The 25,813-nt window shown below is 45.2% G+C and overlaps 1 protein-coding gene across 1 annotated transcript in view; it reads left to right on the forward strand.

The window, feature by feature from the left end:
* HUNK (hormonally up-regulated Neu-associated kinase) overlaps positions 1–25,813 on the forward strand; it is a 127,380-nt gene that overhangs the window by 90,649 nt on the left and 10,918 nt on the right. Inside the window, exons 6-9 of the mRNA XM_034948203.3 lie at positions 2,986–3,121; positions 9,320–9,482; positions 18,292–18,375; positions 24,880–24,927. Coding sequence (XP_034804094.1) covers positions 2,986–3,121; positions 9,320–9,482; positions 18,292–18,375; positions 24,880–24,927 — 431 coding nt within the window. The remainder of the gene's footprint in view (positions 1–2,985; positions 3,122–9,319; positions 9,483–18,291; positions 18,376–24,879; positions 24,928–25,813) is intronic.

Here is a 25,813-nt window from a genome sequence, read left to right on the forward strand (position 1 = left end):
AACTCATGGACACAAAGAGGGGAACAATAGACACTGGGGCCCACTTGAGGGTGGAGGGTGGAAGGAGAGAGAGGAGCAAAAAAAAAAACCTATTGGGTACTAGGATTAGTACCTGGGTGATGAAATAATCTGTACAACAAACTCCCATGACATGAGTTTACCTATATAACAAACCTACACATGTACCCCCGAACCTAAAGTAAAAGTTAAAAAATAATTTTTTTTAAAGTACGTTGTTGGAAAGTTTTAGCTGAGTATCCAGTGATAACACTTAGAGTGGTAAATGTACCTCATGGCCTCTACACATGCATTTCTACCCACCCCACTGTTCTTTGTTTTTTTTTTTTTAATTTTGAGACGGATTCTCTCTCTGTTACCCAGGCTGGAGTGCAGTGGCGTGATCTCAGCTCACTGCAAACTCTGCCTCCTGAGTTCAAGCAATTCTACCACCTCAGCCTCCCAAGTAGCTGGGATTACAGGCATGCACCACCACGCCCGGCTAATTTTTGTATTTTTAGTAGAGATGGGGTTTCGCCATGTTGGTCAGGCTGGTCTTGAACTCCTGACCTCAGGTGATCCACTCACCTCGTCCTCCCAAAGTGCTGGGATTACAGTTGTGAGCCACTGCTCCTGGCAATATTTCCTTTTTTCAAAATTTCAGTACGTATTTGAGGAACAGGTGGTGTTTGGTTACATGGATAAGTTCCTTAGTGGCGATTTCTGAGATTTGGGTGCATCCATCGCCTGAGCAGTGTACACTGTACCCAATGTGTAGTCTATTATCCCTCGCCCCTCTCCTACCCTTCCCTCCAAGTCCCCAAAGTCTATTGTATCATTCTTATGCCTTTGCACCTTCATAGCTTAGCTCCCACTTACAAGTGAGAATACACAATGTTTGGTTTTTCCATTCCTGGGTTACTTCACTTAGAATAATGGTCTCCAACTCCATCCAGGTTGCTGTGAATGCCATTAGTTTGTTCCTTTTTATGACTGAGTAGTATTCCTTGATGTTTATATATATGACATGTATATATATATCACATTTTCTTTATCCACTTGTTAATTGATGGGAATTTGGGCTGGTTCCATATTTTTGCAATTGTGAATTGTGCTGCTATAAACATGTGTGCAAGTGTCTTTTTCATGTAATGACCTATTTTCCTTTGGGTAGATACCCAGTAGAGACTACCCACTATTGAAAGGGAGATGACCTGGTAACCTCTTCAACAGTGTGGGAACTCACCCTGGTGGTGGGTTCACCATGGAGGTTGACCTGGCTGCATGACCTAGCAAAGATTGTTTCTCTTGAGTTGATTCTGGCATCACAACTGGCCCCTTTTTTGATGGCCTCATTTTTACCCTGCAGAAAATGAGTTGACAAAAGGCTCAGCATTTCCTCAAGAACAATGTTCAAATGACAACTTAAAGCTTTTGAGAAAGTAAGACATTTTATGACTTCTCCTTGCAAAGAAGATTACCTTAGAAAACTGAAAAAATAACTTTGAAGAGAAGGATAGAAAAATCGGGGGACCAAGCACATTATTATTTTCTGGGATCTATTATTTGGTATGTTGGAAATCAAGTACAAAGCTACGTAAAAGAATTCTTTTATATTGCAAAAACATTACCGCAATACTTTGTAAAATAAGGGCTATAGCATAAGAAAATATCACAGTCCCACAACTCAAGCAAGACAGACCGTCTGCATTTTGAAGTCACCCCTGACATTCTTTGCCCATATGTGGGTATGCTGTATATTCTCCTGCTGAACAATTTTGCAGCCTTAGAAGAGCCTTCATGGGTTGGGTGTGGTGGCTTACACACTTAATCCCAACACTTTGGGAGGCTGAGGCAGGAGGATCGCTTGAGCTCAGGGGTTTGAGACCAGCCTGGGCAACATGGCAAAACCCCATCTCTACCAAAAAAATTAAAAAAGTATCCAGGTGTGATGGTGCATGCCTGTAGTCTCACCTACTTGGAAGGCTGAGGTGGGAAGGTCACCTGAGCCAGAGAGATCAAGGCTGCAGTGAGCCATGATGGCACAACTGCACTCCAGCCTGGGCGACAGTGTGAGACTCTGTCTCCAAAATATAAAAAAAATGAATAAAATAAATACAAAATAAAAGGCTTCGTGTGCATTATAAATGCATTTTTACCTCTCATACAGTTGTTTCCATTGTTATAATCTTAAAGGATGCAAATGTTCTGCTTAGAGATGAATTAGCTTCTTATCTCCAGTGCTTGAATGGACAAGTGCTCTGTAAATATTTGTGAAATGAAAGGAAACCCAGGGCATTTAAAACATTATTTTTGGCCAGGCGCGGTGGCGGCTCAGGCCTATAATCCCAGCACTTTGGGAGGCCGAGGCGGGGAGGTGGGCGGCGGTGCAGAATGGCTTTAAAGGAAAGGATCAGAAAGCAGGACCTCTCTGGCCCCTTGAGACTCTGAGTGTCCTGTGGTGCCCAGTTGAGAGGTCTAACTTAGGATGCCTGTACACTTCTGGCTTCTCCCTGAGTGCTCAAAAACCTACCTTGCGAGCAGGCGTTTTCTGTTTATTTTCTTTCATTCCTGCAAGCCTGTCAATAGAGCATCTCTTTGGCTCACCTATGAGCAACAAGAAAAGACCACAGGTTGTCTTGGGAAACACAGAATGGGGAGACCCAAACTGGTTCTTGCTGTATCATGTACCAGTTGCTCCCCTTGGACAGAGAAATTAAATTCTTTGGCTATGTGGTGTGTATTTTTTAAAGAGAGAGAGGGGGAAATGGGATTTTCCACACCCCTGCTGTCTGAAGGGAGGTGGGGCTGAAACCAAGCTCCACGAATCATTGAATCGGAACCCTGCCCAGAGACCTAGAGAAGAGATCACCCCAGCAGTGACTCGGGATGGGCAGGCAAGGTGGCGAGTCCCCTGTGATGGTGGCTTTCACTGGTGTCTGCGTTCAGCCTGTAACATGCGTGCATTCTTTCCCAAATGTCTCCCAGGTGCCATCAGTTTCCTGCGCTCTCTCCTGGAACCGGATCCTGTGAAGAGGCCAAATATTCAGCAGGCACTGGCGAATCGCTGGCTTAATGAGAATTACACGGGCAAAGTGCCCTGTAATGTCACCTATCCCAACAGGTAATTTCGTGCACCCAGAGGAACTCCTCGGGAGAGACGGGGCCTGTCCTACGAGCCCTGAGCAGTTCCGGACAGAAAGCTGTCCGTGATTGAAGGAAAAGCCGCGCTCTCTCTTGGCTATCTCCCCTTCCCCCTAACACCCACACCCACACATCCACAAGAGGAAGCGTAGACAGGGCCACCATGTGCTGTTATGCCATGTGCCCTGCAGGGGCACCTGGAGGAGAGGTGAGTGGAGGCTGATATCCAGGCTTTGAGGGTCTGTATCTTCCCAGGGGGTGCCTTTTTCTAGTTCACACAAAGGGACCTTTGAGACTAGCTGTGGCCTGAGTGTGTGTGTGTGTGTGTGTGTGTGTGTGTGTGTGTGTGTGAGAGAGAGAGAAAGAGAGAGAGAGAGAGAGTGTCTATGTCTGCTTGGGTCTCCATGTGCATGGGTGTTGTGTCTGTGTGTGTGTATGTGTTGTGTGTAAATTTGTGTGTGTGTGTGTGTGTATGTCTTTGTTTTGTTTTTTTGATACATAGTCTGGCTCTGTCACCCAGGCTGGAGTGCAGTGGCGTAATCTCAGCTCACTGCAACCTCTGCCTCCTGGTTTCAAGCGATTCTTATGCCTCAGCCTCCTGAGGAGCTGGGATTACAGGAATGTGCCACCACACCAGGCTAATTTTGTATTTTTAGTAGAGACGGGGTTTCACCTCTTGCCCAGGCTGGTCTTGAACTCCTGACCTCAAGTGATCCGCCTGCCTTGGCCTCCCAAAGTGCTGGGATTTCATGTGTGAGCCAACGTGCCCGGCCAGTCCTTGTGTTGTGAGTGTGTTTGCGTGTGTGTGATCAGCTCACGAGCCCACCTGCCAACATGAAACAGAAACATGGGATCGCCCCTCCCTTTCCAAACCACCCTTAGATGCCTTCTTCTGCCTTGTTCTTGATGTTTATTTCAGCCCTAAGACCCCTGCCTTAAAATGTGGGAGGCAGGAAGGAAAGGCATAGGAGTCATTCGTTTTAGGCCGGGTGTCCCTATGGACTTTCTGTGAAGGCTTCACTTTATCAGTTTCCATGAGGAGGGTTCTTTAAGCAAAGCTTGCAGACAGGAACCCACAGCATAGGAGCACTGATGGGCTCCCTGTGCAGCCCACGCTTCTCCATGTTGGTGCGCTAACTACAGATTAAAAAACATTTCTCTTTTTTCTTTTTTTTTTTTTTGAGACAGAACCTTACTCTGTCACCCAGGCTAGAGTGTAGTGGCATGATCATGGCTCGCTACAGCCTCCACCTCCTGAGCTCAAGGGAGTCTCCCACCTCAGCCTCCTGAGTAGCTGTGACCACAGGCATGAGCCACCATGTCAGGCACATTTTCTATTTTTCTTCAGAGACAGGGTTTTGCCATGTTGCCCAGGCTGGTCTCAAACTCCTGGACTCAAGTGATCCTCCTGCCTCTCAAGGTGCTGAGATTACAGGCTTGAGCCACTGCGCCCAGCCAAAAACATTTCCTTGTATATTTTTTTCTACTCGTTTGTCCTATTTCTAACTAACCTGAGCGAGGGAATGAGGGCCCTTATTTTGGCTGTTTTTGAGCAAACAAGGAAACCACGTGGGTTCAGTACCTTCCAAGACTGGGACCCACCTTCCTTCTTCCTTCAGACCTAGGGTGGCTTGCACATTTGACCAGGCTTGGATGAAGACAAGAGAACCACTGACCCAGAGGGGCAGATAGGAGACTGAAAGGGCAGAGAAAGGGGTGTCCTGTGTGGTCATAGGTTCAATGCCTAGGAAGGTCTAGACACACCCACCAAGCCTTATGAAAGCAGAAGTGCTGAGTCCTTCAAAGAAGATGGCCAGGCAGGGCTCTGCTTGGGATGGAAGCTCTAGAAAAACTTTAAAGGGGCGTGGGAGTCTGCATCCACACTTCAGTGCCAAATTTACACTCACCGTGCCCAGAGAGGAGGTGGTTTCACTCCGTTGCCATCTAGAATTCTAGCATTTGGCTCATGGGAGGTAATTTAAACAAAGTCTAGGTGACTTAGGTTACCAAGGGAACCTGGAAATAGATTGCTGTTTTCCAATAACAGCTCGATGTGGGCCAGGATCTGAAACAGACACCAGAAATACTACTCCAAAGCGAGGCAGGGAGCAAAGCTGAAAGGACCTTGCCTCATTATCCATACTCGTGATGGAGAGCAGCACGCAGGTATGCTTTCTGTTAAAGGAGGGGGCCTTGCTGGTGGCCACATGAGTCATTAAGCTCATGTAATCACCGCCTAAATGAGCATAATCAATCCACTCAATGTGGCAACTGTTGAAGGAAGTGGAGTTGGTGTTAGACAGTATTTCCCCTCCTTGTTGGCTGCGTCTTCATTCACAAAGAATTACGAGGCGACATCTCATTTTGTAGCTTTCCCACAGTTTGCAGACAGGCTTTGATAGATTAAAACTTATAATCTATCAAAGTTTGATAGATTAAAACTTATAAAACAGGATAGGCAACTCCTATCCTGTTGTTGCCAGATTATTGTAATGGTTTTTGCATTTGGACTTGGTCAGAAGCATAATGGCTGCACATGAAACTGGTTAAGTGGATTGTAGAACTGGCTGAGATCTCACATGCTCAGGAAAACAGCACTCAGTGTCTTCTGTGTGTGTAAGGCCCGTTGCTGATTTTACACTAGAGGCAAATCAGTGTTTGGTTTTTAAGCGTGGAACCAGAATTCTTTTTCTTTATTTTTATTTATTTATTTATTTATTTTGAGACAGAGTCTTGATCTGTCGCCCAGGCTGGAGTGCAGTGGTGCAATCTCGGCTCACTGCAACCTCCGCCTCCTGGGATCAAGCGATTCTCCTGCCTCAGCCTCCTGAGTAGCTGGGATTAGTGCCACCACGCCCGGCTAGTTTTTGTATTTTTAGTAGAGATGAGGTTTCACCATGTTGCCCAGGCTGGTCATAAACTCCTGGCCTCAAGTGATCCGCCTGCTGCAGCCTCCCAAAGTGCTGGGATTATAGGCGTGAGCCACCACCGTGCCTGGCCTGGAACCAGAATTCTAGGCTGTTGGGGGAGGTACATGTTATTTACAGTGTTTATTTTGAAAAACATTTATCTTTAAGACAAAAAAATGTATTTTTTATATTTATTTTTCTGGTTTTACTGGCATGTAGATAAAGGGAGTGAGAACATACAAACAGAGAAAGGGATATTTTCTTTATAAAGTGTGTTTTATAAGTTTCCCAACATACCTAGCCCCAGATGTATTTTAAGTGTTGTCAATATTTTTCTTTTGAGAAAGTTAGGAAAATAAAGGTCTCGTATTTTACATCACTCTTCTATAAAGCCTTCTCCTGTGAAGTCGTTTCTGCCTCCAAGTTGATCTCTAAAAGCAAAGAGGGAAATGTCTTTGCAAGTAAATTTTTTATAAATAAATGTTTATGCCAGTCAGTCAACAGATGTTTGCTAGGTGCCCAGCTCCCCTCCTGATCCAGGTGCAGACTTTTTTTTTTTTTTTTGAGACAAGTCTTCCTTCATAGCCCAGGCTAGAGTTCAGTGGCGCAATCACAGCTCACTGTGACCTAGAACTCCTGGGCTCGAGCGACCTTCACGCCTCAGCTTCTATAGTAGAGGGACTACAGGCATGTGCTACCATCGCCAGCTAAGTGTTTCTATTTTTTTTGTAGAGATGCGGGTTTTTCTGTGTTGCCCAGGCTGGTCTTAAACTCCTGGCTCCAAGCAATCTCTGTGCCTCAGTCTCCTAAAGTGCTGGGTTTCATACTTTTGTACAGAGCCAACCTTGCTGCCTCTTTCTGTCTCCCTGCAGGGGCCTGGACAGTCTCTCCACCCCTCCAGTTAGCTTTGGAACTGGTGGGAGGGAGGAGGTCGCAGGCAATACAGGACAGAATTAGACCAAATTAGATCCATGGTATCAAAATGGATTGTATGTGAATTTGCTCAATTCAAATTATATCTAGTATTCTGGAACATTGTACCATTCTCTGTGTCATCCAAACATGAAGCCATATACAGATTGGTTAAGTGATACTGGAAAGCATCAGGTTTATGCATGGTTTATAGGAAGACATTTAAACTATTCCTCTCAGTCCAGAGTCAGTTGACCATTTACATTTTGGCAGAGCTCGTTTTTGAAGATACTGGACATAAAAGGCAGAGATGGGGTGTCTGCCCCTGTGCACACCTCTCCTTTCCATGCTGCTGACTTTTCTTCCAGAACACCCCATACCCTCGGCAGGTGCACTGCTCTTGGGATTCCCAGGTATTTCCAAACCACTGTTCCCTCTGCATTGTTTTGGTAGACCTCAAGTAGTTATTTTAATAAACAAACTTGTTATTAATACACTTTTTAAGCCAGTAATCGTGCCAATCCCTCTCCCACATGTTATCTGGAATGTGTAATTTTGTGACAAACAGGAATGAGGAAGGCTGATCTCATTGTTTGTTGGGTGTGTTTTCATTTGTTTGTCTTTTGGGACAGCACTTAGGCAAAAGTAGTGGAGGGAGAACTGATGTAGGTTACACCGACCGGTGGCAGGCAATGGTCAGGAGACCTCGTTCTGCTCTCGGTGCCCCTGCCAACCGGCCATGTGCAGTGGGCAAGTTCTCTTCTTACAGAAGAACTTGCAAAGTCTCCTCTTCTTTACAATTATGGGGCTACCTCTCTGGGCATTATGGTTCTGAGGTTCCATCCAAATGTCTTCAGACCCCTTGACATGGAGGCTAGTGGCTCTCCAGCCAGATAACTTGCCTTCTGCTCCGATTGCCCTCTTTGTATCACTCTTTTTATTTATTTATTTATTATACTTTTATTATACTTTTTTTTTTATTATACTTTTAAGTTCTAGGGTACATGTGCACAACGTGCAGGTTTGTTACATATATATACATGTGCCATGTTGGTTTGCTGCACCCATTAACTCGTCATTTGCATTAGGTGTATCTCCTAATACTATCTCTCCCCCTTCCCCACCACAGGCCCTGGTGTGCGATGTTCCCCACCCTGTGTCCAAGTGTTCTTATTGTTCAATTCCCACCTATGAGTGAGAAGATGCGGTGTTTGGTTTTCTGTCCTTGCGATAGTTTGTTCAGAATGCCATCATTCTTTGTATCACTCTTAAGGGATTTAGAATGTTCTTTTGACACAGCCCCACTACCAACACATACACTCCCTTAGAGCCCTCCCCCTGATTTCTCGGTCTCCATAGCCATTGGATGATGGTGATGGTGGTGGTGATGATGATGATAATGATGATGGATGTGTCTGTTTATTTGGGAAGCAGTGAGCATCTAGACACTGAACCCGGCTGCCGGTTCTTAATTCTAGGGCTGTCACTTCCTGCCTGTGTGACCCTGGGCAAGGTACTGCATTGCTGTGGGCTTTGGTTTTGTTATCTGTAAAGTTGGGGTCATGATAGTACCTACTCATAGGACTATCAGGATGACTAAGTGAATTTACATCCTCTCTTCCCCACTGGGAGGGTGAACAAATGAATGCGTAGATGAATGAAGCCCGGTATTTCTTTGCCATTTTATCCCAAGGAGTTTATCTTCACAGTCCCCTTGTGAAGTAGCTTTAACTCTCTTCCTCTGAGAGGACCCCACTTTGCCGCTGAGCCCTGAACCCCCCATGTATGAACTTATGAGCTCTTTCTGTTCCCCTAAACATGATCTGGCTAGTTCCTGAATACCTTCCTTTTCCACCCCAAAATTCAGAGTCAGAGTGGCTTCTGTCCATGACAACCAATACATTTTAAGGAAAGAATGTGTGATCATAAGGAAATCTGGGGGACAGTTGGGAGATTTGAGTATAATCTGGGTATTAGATGCTATTAAGTGATTATTAAAATTTTATTGGGTATGTTGATGGTATTGCGGTTCTGTGGGGGACATCTTTGGTTTTTGAAGGTGCACACTCAAGGGTTAAGGGGTAAAATGTCATGATGTTTGTAATTTAAAATACTTCAGCAAAAAAAAAAAAAAATGCAAGGATGGCAAAGTGATCACTGGTATATCTAGATGATGGTATACATAAAGTGATTGTACTATTCCCTCCACTTTTCTGAATACGAGAACATTTTCAAAATAAAAACTCAAGTCAGTGAATGAATGAGTGAATGAATGAAGCTGATTGTGCCCAGGGGGGCTGTGTGGGGCTCTCCGTGAAGTGCAGGGGTGACTGGTCCTCTCTCTCTGCGCCTCGCAGGATTTCTCTGGAAGACCTGAGCCCGAGCGTCGTGCTGCACATGACCGAGAAGCTGGGTTACAAGAACAGCGACGTAATCAACACTGTGCTCTCCAACCGCGCCTGCCACATCCTGGCCATCTACTTCCTCTTAAACAAGAAACTGGAGCGCTATTTGTCAGGGGTAAGTGCGATCCTAGAGGCGATCGTCTCTGCTGTCTGTGGAAAAAAGAGCTCCTACACCCAAAGTGCTTCTCAATTGCTGACACTTGATCCAAGCTGCTAATTTAATCTAATGTGAGGCTGAGTTTTCTGAATGTGGGATAAAGTCGTAGCTAAACCTGCTTCTCAGGGAATGCCTTTTATCTGCAATGTTTTTCAAATACTCTCCCACCGAGTTAAGCCCTGGGCAGAATTGGGAGGGGTTCAAGCCTCTTTTTCCTTCAACAGCATCTCTGTTGTCTTTTTTTTGTTGTTGTTCTGCTGCCTCTTAGGTCTTTGGGTTCCCCATGTTGGAGGCATTGGAGGGTTCTCTGGTCATAAAACTCGGGTAGCAGTGCCTCCCGGGCATTTGTCTCTGAACTATGGTACTATATATGAGAAAGCCACTATTTAGGTTTAACTTCTCCAGAAAATAAGAACAAAATTGGACTTGCCTGGCCTGACTCTGGCACCTTCCCTCAGTCTGAGTGTCAGAAAGTCCAAGTGTCTCGTGTCACCCGCGAGGTACCTTTGGGGTTTCCACAGCGTGGGGTGGATGGTGGGACCCTGACACCCTGTCCCCTTCATCATTTTTGCCACAAGCAGTTTCTGTGTGCCTGAGTAAGAGAATTTATGTGCCTTAAATTGTCTCTCTCCAAATGGACAACGGCTTAAAAAGAATTCTGCAAATTGGATCCAAGACAATATGGAGTCTGCATACAGCAGCTCATGCTTTTACACAGAATGGTGGGTGCTGACCAGCTCTAACAGGGAGTCAGCCAAAGAAATTCAGAATTGCCAGGAAGCCTATCTGAAATTTGACTGAGTGTTCACTTTCACGAGGGACCACCTTCACCCTGGGCCTGTTGCACCTTGACATCTGATGGCATGGAGTTGTCACTGTTAGGAAGACATTTACCATCCAGAACATGTGCTATTTGAAGTCACGTGATAGCCCAATATGTCACCAAATTTCACTAGGCAATAGGCTTAGAAACCTTTTTGAGGTTTCTATATGAGAGCTAAAGATGAAAATCTACCTGCAGTTGGGGAAATGATATTCTCGCTGGCATGGTGGAGATGACCAAATTAATACCCGGAGGACAAGGTGGTCAGTGTGTGTCTTTTGTTAGCAAATGGATTTGGGAGTCGTCTAGAAAACATTGCTGAACAGTTGAAGATGCTCCACGGGAGGTTGGTTAAACATTTGGATGAAAGTACAGATGTTTCTAAGCTGATTTAGCTCAGAATATTGGCTAGATTGTGCTTCCATTGTGCTTCCGCAGGAAATTATCCACAGAACTCCTTTGTTTTTGTTTTTGTTTTTTGTGAACCACCAAAGGAAAGATCTACATGAGAAGAAGTACTCTCAACAATAAAGAGATTTAACAATGTTTTATGGGGGAAAAAATGTGCTCTGTATGATGGGGTGGCACCTCTCTGATGGGGACAGAGTCAACACTTTGAGTTAGATTTCACAGATGGTGTCACTGTGGCTGCCTTGCTCATAGAAAGCTACTGGAGAAGAGATGTCAAATCCAGAAAGACAGGACTTTCAACATATAGTATACTATTTATTTTATTTTATTATATGATGAGGAGAGATTCAGAAAATCTCTTGTATCACACAGCAGTTCTCTGTTCTCTCATCACAAGGAACATAAAAGACATACTGGACTTGAAGCTGTTTCTCTCTCATTTCTCTTGTTTTAATTGTTTTTTGAGACTTTTTTTTTTTTTTTTGGAGACGGAGTCTTTCTCTGTCGCCTAGGCTGGAGTGCAGTGGGACGATCTCGGCTCACTGCAACCTCTGCCTCCCAGGTTCAAGTGATTCTCCTGCCTCAGCCTCCTGAGTAGCTGGGACCACAGTCACGTGCCACCACGCTTGTCTAATTTTTGTATTTTTAGTAGAGATGGAGTTTTGCCATATTGGCCCGGCTGGTCTCAAACTCCTGACTTCAAGCGATCCTCCTACCTCAGCCTCCCAAAGTGCTGGGATTATAGGCGTGAGCCAAAGCACCTGGCCCTCTTTTTTTTTTTTTCTTTTGAGATGAGGTCTCATTCTGTCACCCAGGCTAGAGTGCAGTGGCATGATCTTGGCTCACTGCAACATTTGCTTCCTGGGTTCAAGTGATTCTCCCACCTCAGTGTCCTGAGTAGCTGGGACTACAGGTACGCACCACCATGACCAACTAATTTTTGTATTTTTGGTAGAGATGGGGTTTTGCCATGTTGCCCAGGCTGGTCTTGAATTCCTGAGCTCAAGCAGTCTGCCCACCTTGGCCTCCCAAAGTGCTAGGAATACAGCTGTGAGCCACTATGCCCGGCCCCATTTCTCTTTTGCAAAAAGACTGTATTCCCCAAACTTCTTTCTCATACTTTAAAATTTCTATTTATTATATATCTTATAGCGTACATGATATATTCGTACAATGTTACATGCTTATAATTTATAAATATGCATATGTTGCAGGTGCCTGCTTACAAGTTTGTCACACATAAGGGATTAGGGTCATAGCATTTGGACACCACCATGCTATAGAGGATGAAAGTTAAGAATTTAAATAGTCTTCAGATAAAAGGAAGAAAAGAGGGTTAATGCACTGGTAATCTTTTTCAGGTGATGAATACTGTTCAAAACTTATTCAAATGTGTTTTCATGAAACTGACTATATTATAAAGTTCATGATTTTGCTTATTAGAGAATGACATTGCTACTTTGCCAAGTAAGTTAACAGTTCCAAACATTTTTCTTTTGGTGGAACTAGTTCTTCAGGTGCTGACCAAGTAAGATGGAGGGGTGTTAGGTTTTAAAAAACTGTCCTATGTTTACTTCCACATTTAGAGATACAAGCTTTTGTGATTCACGCTCTTCTTAAACAATTACATAGCTCATGCCAAGCAAGAGAGACATTTTATCTGAAGCTTTTTTGTCTTTTAAAACCAAACCAAAACAAAACACAACAAAAAGAGTCTCACTCTGTCGCCCAGGCTGGAGTGCAGTGGCACAATCATGGATCACTGGAGCCTCGACTTCCTGGGCTCAAGCCATCCTGCTATAGTCCCAGCTACTCAGGAGGCTGAGGCAGGAGGATCGCTTGAGCCTGGGAAGTCGAGGCTAATTGTATTTTTTGTAGAGATGGGGTTTCGCCATGTTGCCCAGGCTGGTCTCTAACTCCTGGGCTCAAGCAGTCCGCCCGCCTAGGCCTCCCAAAGCGCTGGGATTATAGGCATGAGCCACTGCGCCTGGCCTGAAGCTCTTAGACTGTGTCCTGAGGTGCCTGGGTGTGTTGCTAGCTGCTGCATTTCTGCCTGTCTGCTTTGCCCAGCATCCAGGCTGCAAGTGTTGCAAAGCAGAGTGTGGCTTTGTCATCTGAGAACATTCTCTGGAAACTCAGCTGGTGTCATTCTAACTGGAAAAGGTTTGAGGGTCGTTTTCAATTAAATTTATTTAATTGACCAAAAAAATGGTATATATTTATCCTGTACAACATGATGCTTTGAAATATATATACATTGTGGAATGGCTAAATCAAGCTAAATAATATATGTGTAACCACACAAATTTATCATTCATTTGTGGTGAGACCATTGAAAATCTACTCTCTTAGCAATTTACAAGAATAAATACACTGTTATTAACTATAGTCACCACATTGTTCAATCATGTCTTAATTTTTTTTCCTCCTGTTTAACTGAAATTTTGTATCTTTTGACCAATGTCTCTTCTGCCCACTTTCCCTCATCCCCTTCAGCCTCTGGTAACCATCATTCTACTCTCTACTTCTGTGACCTACACTTTTTAGATTCCATGTATAAGTGAGATTGTACACTATTTGTCTTTCTGTGCCTGGCTTATTTCACTTAGCATAATGTCCTCTAGGTTCATCCATATTGTCAAAAATGACAGAATTTCTGTCTTTTTAAAGGTTGAATAGTATTCCATTATATATATGTACCACACACTTTCTTTATTCATTCATCCGTTGATGGACACAACAGCCATTTCCTCGCTATTGTAAATAATGCTGCATTGAACATGGGGTGGGGGTGCATATGTGTCTTCAACATATTGATTTCATCTCCTTTGGATATAGACCCAGAAGTGGAATTGCTGGATCACATGGTAGTTCTACTTTTAATTTTTTGAGGATCCATACTGATTTCCATAATGGTTGTACTAATTTACATTCCCACCGACAGTGTGCAAAGGTTCTTTCTTCTCCACATCCTCTCCAACATGTGGTATCTTCCATCTTTATGATAAAAGCTGTTCTTACAGATGTGAGGCAGTATCTCATTGTAGCTTTAATTTGCATTTCCCTTATGATTGGTGATGTTGAGCATACCTATTGGCCATTTCTTTTTTTTTTTTTTTTGAGAGGGAGTCTCGCTATGTCACCAGGCTGGAGTGCAGTGGCGTGATCTCGGCTCACTGCAACCTCTGCTTACTGCAACCTCTGCCTCCTGGATTCAAGCAATTCTCCTGCCTCAGTCTCCTGAGTAGCTGGGACTACAGGTGCACACCACCATGCCCAGCTAATTTTTGTATTTTTAGTAGAGACGGGGTTTCACCATGTTGGCCAGGATGGTCTCAATCTCTTGACCTTGTGATCTGCCTGCCTCGGCCTCCCAAAGTGCTGGGATTACAGGTGTGAGCCACCGCGCCCGGCCCCTATTGGCCATTTCTATGTCTTCTTTTGAGAAATGTCTTCAGATCCTATGTGCACTTTTTAATTGGGTTGTTTTCTGGCTATTGAGTTGTTTGCATTCTTTTTTTTTTTTTTTTTTTTTGAGATGGAGTCTTGCTCTGTCACCCAGGCTGGCGTGATCTCAGCTCACTGCAAGCTCCGCCTCCTGGGTTCACGCTATTCTCCAGTCTCAGCCTCCCAAGTAGCTGGGACTACAGGCACCTGCCACCTCACCTGGCTAATTTTTTGTATTTTTAGTAGAGACAGGGTTTCACCGTGTTAGCCAGGATGGTCTCAATCTCCTGACCTCGTGATCTGCCCACCTTGGCCTCCCAAAGTGCTGGGATTACAGGCATAAGCCACCATGCCCAGCTGCATTCTTTATATGTTCTTTGTCAGATGTATGGTTTACAAATATTTTATCCCATTCCATAGATCTCTTTACTCTGTCGATTATTTCCTTTGTTGTGCAGAGCTTTTGAATTTGATGTAATTACATTTGTCTATTTGTGCTTTTGTTGCCTGTGCTTTGGGAGTCATGTCCAAAAAATCATTGTCCAGACCAATGTAATGAAGCCTTTTCTGTAGGTTGTCTTCTAGTAGATTTATAGTTTTGGATCTTGTTTGTTTGTTTATTTATTTATTTTTTGAGATGAAGTCTCACTCTGTTACCCAAGCTGGAGTGCAGTGGTGTGATCTCAGCTCACCGTGACCTCCACCTCCTGGGTTCAAGCGATTCTTGTGCCTCAGCCTCTCAAGTAGCTGGGACTACAGGTGTGCACCACCATGCCCAGCAAATTTTTGTATTTTTAGTAGAGACGGGGTTTCACTATGTTGGCCAGGCTGGTCTCAAACTCCTGACCTTGTGGTCTGCCCGCATCGGCCTCCCAAAGTGCTGGGATTATAGGCGTGAGCCACTGCACCAGGCCTGTCTTCTTCTTTTTTTTTTTTTTTTTGAGATGGAGTCTCACTCTGTCACCAGGCTGGAGTGCAGTGGCGCGATCTTGGCTCACTGCAACCTGCGCCTCCCAGCTTCAAGCGATTCTCCTGCCTCAGCCTCCTGAGTAGCTGGGATTACAGACGCCTGCCTGCCACCACACGTGGCTAATTTTTGTCACGTGGCTAATTTTTGTATGTTTAGTAGAGATGGGGTTTCACCAAGTTGGCCAGGATGGTCTTGATCTCTTGACCTCGTGATCTGCCCACCTCTACCACCCAAAGTGCTGGGATTACAGGCGTGAGCCACCATGCCTGGCCTGGGCCTAAGTCTTTTTTTCTTTTTGAGATGGAGTTTCATTCTTGTTGTCCAGGCTGGAGTGCAATGGCGAGATCTCCATTCACTGCAACCTCCGTCTCCCAGGTTCAAGTGATTCTCCTGCCTTAGCCTCCCAAGTAGCTGTGATTATAGGCATGCGCCACCATGCCCAGGTAATTTTGTATTTTTAGTAGAGACGGGGTTTCTCCATGTTGGTCAGGCTGATCTTGAACTCCCAACCTCAGGTGATCCACCTGCCTTGGCCTCCCAAAGTGCTGGGATTACAAGCATGAGCCACTGTGGCCCGGGCCTAAGTCTTTAACTCATTTTGAGTTGACTTTGCAGATGGTATGAGACGAGGTCTGATTTCATTCTCTGTAGATGTCCAGTTTTCCAACACCATTTATTTAAGAGGATCTCCTTTCCCCATTCTGTGTTCTTGGCAGCTTTGTCAAAAAGTAATTGACCGTAAGTGCATGGATTCATTTTTGGACTCTCTTTTCTATTCCATTGGTCTATGTGTCTCTGTTTTTATGCCAGTATCATGCTGTTTTGGTTTCTATAGCTTTGTGATGTGTTTTGAAGTCAGGTGGTGTGATGCATCAACTTTGATTTTATTGTTCAAAATGACTTTGGCTATTCAGGGTCTTTTGTGGTTCCATACAAATGTTAGGATTTTTTTTTTTTTTTCTGTTTCTGTGAAAAACGTCATTGGAATTTTGACAGGGATTCCATTGAATCCGTAGATTGCTTAGTATAGTATGGACATTTTAATCATATTAATTCTTCCAATCTGTGAACATGGAATCTTTTCATTTACTTGTGTCTTCTTCAATTTCTTTCATCAATGTCTTATAGTTTTCAGTGTACAGATCTTTCACTTCCTTGGTTACATTTATTCCTAAGCATTTGATTTTTTTATGGCTATTGTAAGTGGCATTGCTTTCTTGATTTCATTTTTGAATAGTTTGTTGTTAGTGTATGAAAACACTACTGATTTTTGTATATTGATTTTGCATTCTGCAACTTTACTAAATTCATTTAGTAGTTCAAACAGTTTTTTGGTAGTCTTTAGGGTTTTCTGTATATAAGATCGTGTATCTACAAACAGGGACAATTGAACTTCCTTTCCAATTTTGATTCCTTTTATTTATTTATTTATTTATTTACTTATTTATTTAGTTTAACAATTTCCCAAATATTTTTATTTTTATTTTTTCTTCAACTTTTATTTTAAGTTCTGGGGTACATGTTTAGGATGTGCAGGTTTGTTACATAAGTAAACACGTGCCATGGTGGTTTGCTGCACAGATCAATCCATCACCTAGGCATTAATCCCAGCATTCCTTAGCTATTCTTCCTGAGGGTGCCTTTGATTTCTTTCTCTTGCCTAAGTGCTCTGGCTAGGACGTGCAGTACTATGTTGAATAGAAGTAGTGAGAGTGGGCTTCTTTGTCTTATTCCTGAACAAGTTGTCTATGGGGATTAATTCACTCTAGTTAGAAACACCTGCTTGCCTAGAGTGTGGATTCTCAGACCAGTTGTGAGTTTTATGATGTCTGTTTCACATTTAATGCTTAAATCATAGGGCATACCTAGTCTGAGAATCCATACTCTAGGTGAGTGGCTGTTTTTAACTAGAGTGAATTAATCCCTACAGACAACTCAACTGCTCAGTAATTTCTGCACATGGCTAATTTAATTGTACTGTATGCATTGTCCCAGTTATTAATTTTATCAACCAATTATTTACACCCCGTGTATAATTTTGAAGCCCAATCTAGTGAACTAAAAAGTAAAATGTTATCTCTTAATTGTCATCTCTTCCCTTCTCTTTTGGTTTCCTCTTTTTAAAACCACGAAGTTTGTATTTTAAGATAGAGAGCCTGTAAGGGCATTTATTAACTATTTGTTGGTTGATTAATTAATTAATCCATGTTTTTATTTCACCCATTTCCAGACAGGATTGCACCTTCCTCAGCTTAGGTGCAGCTGTTTATCTTCTTTGAGCTATGTTATGAATTGTTATGGCTTTCATTTGGGTGGTGGTAGTGGGGAGCAGTGTGTACATGTGTGTTTGTATGTGTGTGTGTGTGTGTGTGTGTGCACTGTTTTTTGTTTATTTTTATTTTTATTTTTTTGAGAGACAGAGTCTCACTCTGTCACCCAGGCTGGAGTGCAATGGCACGATCTTGGCTCACTGCAGCCTCCACCTCCCGGATTCAAGTGATTCTCCTTCCTCAGCCACCTGAGTAGCTGGGACTACAGGCGTGTGCCACCATGATTGGCTATTTTTGTATTTTTACTAGAGACAGGGTTTCGCCATGTTGGCCAGGCTGGTCTCGAACTCCTGACCTCAGGTGATCCACCCGCCTCGGCCTCCCAAAGTGGTGGGATTACAGGTATGAGCCACTGCGCCCAGCCGTGTGCTGTTTTAAAATAAAGCAAACAAGCAAGATCTATGTTCTATGCAGTGGTTCAATAAAATAAGTTATTCTTTCCAGCTCATTTTCTTGGTTTCTCTGTTCGTGTTTTTGAGTAGTCTTACTGCACAGATAAAAGAACTGAGGCCCTGCAGGGGGCAGTGATCTACTCAGGGTCACCTGGCCCTTTGCTGGCAGCGATAGTAACGCAAGTAGGTGACCTGACTCTGCGCCCAGGGCTCTCCCCACACTGCAACCTGCCTGCAGGCCGTCCTGGGGTGAGACTTGATGTTGCAATTTACTGGACTGCCAAACATTTCCAGCATTCTCTCAGCCAAGCGCTGGTTTAAAAATTAATGACTGCTTAATGGGCATTTCTATTTCTGAGAGTTGAGCTGTGCTTTTTCTTTTCTCCTCTGGTAGAAATCTGACATCCAGGACAGCCTCTGCTACAAGACGCGGCTCTACCAGATAGAAAAGTACAGGGCCCCCAAGGAGTCCTATGAGGTGAGTGACCCCTGAAGCAAACCTCAGGGTCTCTTAGGAAGGGTGGATTTCCATTTGCAGTAATTGGAAAAGAAACCAATTACTGTGGGACACTGAAGTAGCAAAAGACACATACTTACGCTCATAACTGAGCCCTTGAGAAATGGTTTACAGCGGAACCAGCTTTGCGGTGTCTAAACCATGGTTCTCAGCTGTGGCTGCATGTTAAAGTCACGGGGAGCGTTTAAACATCTGGATGCCCAGGCCGCACCTCGGACCCATTCCATTGAATCTTGGGAGGTGAGACTCGGGTATCAGGAGTTTTTAAAGCTCCCTGGATGTTCCAATGAGCAGCCAAAGTTGAAAACCACTGTCAGGATCTCCCAAAATGAAAATGAGATGTTTCAGTGTTTCACTCATATGTGAGTGAAACTAGCAAAAATTGATCTCATAGAAGTACAGAGTAAAACTGTGGTTATTAGAGGCTTGGAATGGCAGGGGGAAGGGAGGGTAGAGAGAGGTTGCTTAACGAACATGAAATTACGGCTAGACAGAAGGAATAAGTTCTGGTGTTCTGTGGCACTGTAGGCTGACTATAGTTAACAATAACTTATTATGTATATTCAAAAAGCTAAAAGAGAATTTTGAATGTTCCCAATAAAAAGAAATGATAAATATTTGAGGTAATAAATATGCCGATCACCCTGATTTGATCATTACATATTGAATACATAGATGGAAATATCATTCTCCGTCCCATAAAAAAGACGTATAATGATTATGCGTCAACTAAAAATAAAAGGAAAAAAATGCAAATGCTAGAAAAAAATGAGATGCTTAAAAATAGAGCTGAGTGTAACACGTGGCATCAGAAGAAAGTGAGATGAGGAACGCAAAAGTTTGGGATCAGGCAGGCTTTCCTGGCCAGCTGTCCCTGGTGACCTGATGTAACCTGGGATGTACCTAGAGAAAAAGAACACGACTCTGATTTCAGAATAAAAACTAGGCTCCTGTAGCAAACATCCCACATCCATGTTTGTTAGGAAACTGTGTCTGTGAATTCCAGATCCAGGGAGGGGGCCAGGAGTGGGGTGCAGCCTCAGGGCCCCTCACTCACTTTTTGCCAAGTGAGCTTTTCTTTCTCTCAGTGATTTTCCTGGGAACCACCTTCCCTTTTCCCTCTGGAGCCTGTTTATGTCCCCTGAGTGTCCTTGCCACAGGAATCTCTCTCCTGGGGCACCCAGGTCTATTATTCTGTTCTCACGCTGCTAATAAAGACATACCCGAGACTGGGTACTTTATAAAGGAAAGAGTTTTAATGGACTCACAGTTTCACATGGCTGGGGAGGCCTCACAATCATGGCGGAAGGTAAATGAGGAGCAAAGTCACGTCTTACATGGCAGCAGGCAAGAGAGCTTGTGTAGGGGAACTCCCCTTAATAAAACCGTCAGATCTTGTGAGACTTATTCACTACCATGAGAACAGTATGGGGGAAACCTCTCCCATGATTCAGTGATCTCCACCTGTCCCCGCCCTTGACACATGGGGATTATTACAATTCAAGGGGAGATTTGGGTGGGGACAAATCATGTCACCCACCCAGAAGTTCCTTCATTTGAGAAGGGATCAAAAAGGGACCCTTTGTCTATGCCCCAGTGAGGTCACTGAGCCTGGCCTCTCCCCTCTTTCCTTTTCCAATGTAAAGTTTTCATCCTGATCCCATGAGCGGTGCACATCGCTCTGGAAGATTCTTCTCTGGGCTTGTCTTGTGCGCAGGGCTGCAGTGGAGCATGGTGGTTACCGGGGCCCACACTGGGCTCCTAGGCAGCCAGTGAAGCAGGTGTCCAGAGACACTGATGACAGGGAGTGCCCAGCTGCAGGACTCTGTGTGCGAATGTGATGGGAGCTCAGGAGAGGGACTTGCCCCCGGCATAGAGGTGGGCAATGGCACAGGTCTCCATTTCAGACAGACCCTGGGGCAGAGAGAGAGGAGAAACTGGCAAAGACAGGGCTGGGGGTGGCCGGCAGGGGGCAGCCGGCAGGGGGCGGGGCAGCCAGAAGGCAGTGATGCTGCGGTGGGGCCCGTGGGAACAGAGGAAAGGTCACATGTGAAATGGTCAGCATTGCCTACTGGGCAGCTAGTTGTCCTGAGGATGTTAGAAAGAACAGCTTCGTGAAGTGCCAAAGGCAGAAGAGAGGTTGCATGGATTTGGGGGGTGGGAGAGGGGAAGTGAAGTCAGTGAGCATCTGCCTCTCTGTCAGTGACACTGCAGTGAAGGGAGAGAACATGACCTCGATAGAAGGATGCTCAAGGCCAGGCAGGAATGGTGGGCCTTAGCCTTGACCCCAGGCTGGATGCCCCCTTCCTCAAGACAGGCTGTGGGGCTCGGGGAAGATGAGGATGGAGACAAGCCCTTTGGAAGGTGGGCTGTGGCCACAGAAGCTAAGCCACAAGCCCAGGTGTGGCTTTCAGGCTTAAAGCCAGAGAGCCAGGTGGTGGGGACCCAGATGCCCCCTGAACTCTAGACCCCTCTGGCCAGTTGCTTACTAAATGTTAAACCCCTCTTGCATGAATGAAGGGGTCTTGAATCTAGCACGCTCTGAACCAGACTCTCCCCCCGCCCCCTCCGCCCCCCACCACAGTAGCAGCCCCATCCTCCCCAGCAGTGCAGGGAAGAAACCCAAGAGTCCTTGACTTTGACCCTCCCCTTACCCCCAGAGCCAACGCATCACCACATTCTGCCAATTTGACCGCTAAACCCCTCCAACCCCTGCACTCTCTCCGTCTCCATCCCCACACCTGGTCCCAGCCACATCACCTCTGTCCTGGACTTCTGCTATGCCCTCCTAACTGACTCTCTTGCTTCCGGGATGATGGCCCGCCGCTCTCTCCTGCCTGGCCGTCAGAGCGAGCTTTTCACCCTCGCACCGCATCTTGTCACTTTCCTGCTTGAGACCTTCGGAGGTTTCCTTCATTTGCCAGGCAGACTCCGTGCATGGTCGCCCTGTGTGGTTCAGCCCCAGCTTGCTTCTCCTGCCTTGTCTCCTAGCCACATGGCCCACACACACAGCGCTGCATCCCTCCCTGTGCTTAGTCCACAGCCTTCAGGCTTGCTGTGCTCTCTCTGCCTGTGGGGGCTGTGCACATGCTGCTCCCTCTTCCAGAATGTTTTCCCTGCTCCTCTTTGCTGAACCTAAGTGTCTTCAGATCCCAGAGCAAGATCACCTCCCCATGGGCCCCTGCTGTTCCCTGACCTCTGCCATCCAGTCTTATCCTATCGATCCTATCTGCCTACCACGTTCTACATCCTGGGGCCTGTCCCATTTGCAGCTGTTTATTTGTTTTGGGGTTGTTTGATTAACATCTCTCCCTCTGGGCTGTGAGTTCCAGAAGAGTGGGCTCTGAGTCCCTTTTGCTCCTCACAATATTCCCAGAGGCCACAGGATGCCTGGCATGTAGGTGCTCAATAAATATTTGCTCAATAAACAAATGAAAAGATCAAGTGGGCCCTGATCAGAGTCTCAGAAAATGGATAGGACTGGGATAAGCAACCAGAATAGGTAGAACATTCCAGGTGGGATACCTGGCTGGATTAAAGGCAGGGGGATACCTGCAGCCTAGCACACATATGACATTATCATCACCAAATGGCCATGCCTTACGGCAGGGAGGGACCTCTTATGGTCACCTGCACTGAGGGTGGTCACCCCAGCCAGAGTCCAGGGGATGCAGACTTCACTGTTAGACTTCCTCCCTCGTGCTTTGCATGTCACTCATGAGGACCTCAAATAACAATGCAAACTTAGGTGCATGGAGAGCCCAATGTGTGTACCCTAGGTGGCCCCTAAGCCACCTTGCCGATGCCCTGGTCCACGCTGACCTCACACCTGCCCCATTGCGAGTGTGTGTCGGAAGGGGCCAGAACTATAGTGGGAAAGGGGCCCTTCTTTCATCTCGATTCCTTTTCTGTGTTATTTCCTCTGTCCTGAAGACACATGGTGAGCGTTTTAAACATTTGTTGAAATATTTAATGGTTAGGATTTAAATAGGAACCCTAATGGGCAAACAGCATTCAATTTTCTATGATCCATTTGTTTCCTCTAAACTGCAGTGATACTTCTCTAATTAAATGACAGTTATTACCAGATGATCCAACTTGTCTCCCGAGGAACCTAGAAAGTGCAGTGGGGCTAGTTCAGGAAAGGGAAGGGCCCCGGCCTCACAGGGAAAGTCCACTCGGAGCCAGAGGACCTGCCAGTCGTCCTCCGCACCACACAGCAGGGGGTGGAGCTGGATGGGGAGAGGGAGTGGTGGAGAGGTTTCAGATTGTGAGCAAACCAGGGTGTGGCCCAGGGCTCGTGTCCCCTAGGGCTGTCATCAACCCGTGTCCCGGGCACTGAGTGCAAGCAGTGGCCTCTTTGTTCCTTTTGATTCCAGTTCGTTTTCTCCTAGGAGACAAAGGAGCTGAATTAAGTTGCAAAAACTTCCCTCTTGGGGTAACCGTGCAGTGATTTTACAACTTTACCATTTTCTCTACCTCTTTTTCCTGTCAAAGGCAGAGACTGTATCTATAAAAATGGGGTGCATTTCTCATCTGAGGAGGACACCTATCGTGTGTGCCCGACGGACTCCTTTTTCTGAAAAAGAGAACCCCCCAGGACTTTGGGGGTCGAGGTGGGGAGGTTATCATTTTAAATTGGCTTATCAAAGCCATTAGAGAGCCCAGGGCCAGTTTTATTAAAGTCTTTCGAAAAATAATGTTAATTTATAGGAAAATGTCAAATCCAGCTAGGAGGTCTCCTCTGCAATGACAAAGTAATGTTGGCGTTTTGGAAGAAAACTGACGGAGAGGGTGGCAGGGAACTGGATTCGTCTGCTTGGCTGCTCTAACAAGTACCACAAAATGGGTAGAAATTTAACTTTTCACAGTTCTGGAGGCCAGGTTCAGGGCTTACGGATGCATCACTATGATCTCTGCCTTCATCTTCACACGGCGTTCTCCTGTGTGTGTATCTGTGTCCCAATTTCCCTGTTCTTTTCTCTCCTCCCTCCCTCATTTTTCTCTCTTTTCTTTCTCTTTCTTTCTTTTCTTTTTCTTTTTGCTTTATTCTTCTCTTTTTCTTTCTTTCTTCCTCTCTTTCTTCCCTTTTTCCTTCCCTCCCTCCCTCCTTTCTCTCTCTCTCTTTTTCTGCCTTCCCTCTCCTCTCCCCTCGCTTCCTCCTCCTCTCCCCTCCCCTCCCCTCCTTCCTTTTTCTTTCTCTGTTTCCAGGCCAAGCTGGAGTGCAGTGACACAATCATATTTCATTTCAGCCTTGACCTCCCCGGCTCAGGTGATCCTCCCACCTCAGCCTCCCTAGTAGCTGGGACTACAGGCATGCACCATTATGCCTGGCTAATTTTTTGTAGAGAGGGGGTTTCAACATGTTGCCTGGCTGGTCTTGAACTCCTGAGCTTAAGGCATTTGCTCATCTCAGACTCCCAAGGGGCTGGGATTACAGATGTGAGTCACCGTGCCTGGCCCAAATTTCCACATTTTTAAAGGACACCAGTCATACTGCATTAGGGCTCACCCTAATGGCCTCATTTAAACTTGATTACCTCTGTAAAGACTCTCTCTCCAAATAAGGTCAAATTCTGAGGTCCTGGGGTTAGACTTTAACCTATGAATTTTAGGAGAATACAGTTCAACCCACACAGGGATGAAACATTTAAAGGCAAATATTAAAATATTCACTTTGTGTCTTATTTCAAAATCTATATAACTTTAAAAAATATAGTTCAGAATCAGATCCAGCAATCTGTGCTATTAGAAATCAGAAGTGTAGTTACTTGGCCGGGCTCAGTGCTCATGCCTGTAATCCCAGAACTTTGGGAGGCCAAGATGGGTGGATCACTTGAGGTCAGGAGTTCAAGGCCAGCCTGGCCAACATGGTGAAACCCCGTCTCTACTAAAAATGCAAAAATTAGCTGGGTGTGGTGGTGCATGCCTGTAATCCCAGCTACTCAGGTGGCTGAGGCAGGAGAATCGCTTGAACCTGGGAAGCAGAGGTTGCAGTGAGCCAAGGTCGTGCTACTGCACTCTAACCTGTGTGACAGAGCGAGACTCGGTCTCAAAAAAAAAAAAAAAAGTATGGTTACTTTGGGGGACAGAATGCCTGGCAGAGGACATGGGGATGGCAGGGAGGACCTTCCAGATGCTGGCTGTGTTCTGTTTTTTGATCCAAGTGCCATTTCTGTGGGTGTCTTTGCTGTTTGAGAAAACATTGAGCTGCTGACTTATCATTAGAGCACTCCTCCATACGGCATCTTAGATTTTAATAAAAAGTTTACCTAGAAAATCTATTCAGCACACGAGTTAGGACATCTGCTGTCTACTTCCATGGCAATTTCAGGATTTGCTTTCTGTCTATGAAAACCGAAACGAATACTTCTCAACCAGAGCTGCAGGGCCGTAGGGGAAGCATTTAGGGAATAAATAGCAGGTGCAGATTCTCGAATTGTTGAAGGATGTTCCTTTTCACAGGCCTCTCTGGACACCTGGACAAGAGATCTTGAATTCCATGCTGTGCAGGTAAGAACTTGGGGGATTATTATGTTAGTCAGGGTTCTCCAGAGAAACAGAACCAATAGAGTATGGAGAGAGAGAGAGATTGAGACTGAGATTTATTTTGAGGAGTTGGCTCACACAGTTTTGTGGGGGTTGGCTGGAAGTCTGAAATCTGCAGGGCAGACCAGCAGGTTGGATGAATTGATGTTGCAGCTTCAAGTCTGAAGGCCATCTAGAGGCAGAATTTCTTTTGCCAGAAGACCACATTCTTTTTTTTTTTTAAAGCCGTTGACTTATTGGATGAGACCCACCCACATTATGGAGGATAATCTACTTGAAGTCTACTAATTTAAATGTTAATCACTTTATTTATTTATTTATTTATTGAGTCTTGCTCTGTCGCCCAGGCTGGAGTGCAATGTTGTGATCTTGGCTCACTGCAACCTCCACCTGCCAGGTTCAAGCAATTCTCCGGCCTCAGCCTCCCGAGTAGCTGGGATTACAGGTGCCCGCCATCACGCCTGGCTAGCTTTTGTATTTTTAGTAGAGATAGAGTTTCACCATGTTGACCAGGCTGATCTCAAACTCCTGACCTCAAGCCATCCACCTGCCTCAGCCTCCCAAAGTGCTAGGATTATAGGCGTGAGCCACTGTGCCTGGCCTGTTAATCACATCTTTAAAACCACCTTCACAGAACCATCTAGACTGGTGTTTGGCCAAACAACTGGGTACCATGGCCTAGGCAAGTTGACATATGAAATTAACCATCACATATGATCCTAATGGTTGGTCAGTCTCTGCCCAGGGCAGCAGGCTCTGCCAGCCCCATCCTTATCCAGAATTAAAACATGCAGAATCCTGTTGTGAGTGAGTTTATCAGAATCCCTTTAGATCACATTGGTTCTTGCTA

Source organism: Pan paniscus, chromosome 22 (genome assembly GCF_029289425.2).
Source record: "Pan paniscus chromosome 22, NHGRI_mPanPan1-v2.0_pri, whole genome shotgun sequence".
Lineage (NCBI taxonomy): Eukaryota > Metazoa > Chordata > Mammalia > Primates > Hominidae > Pan > Pan paniscus.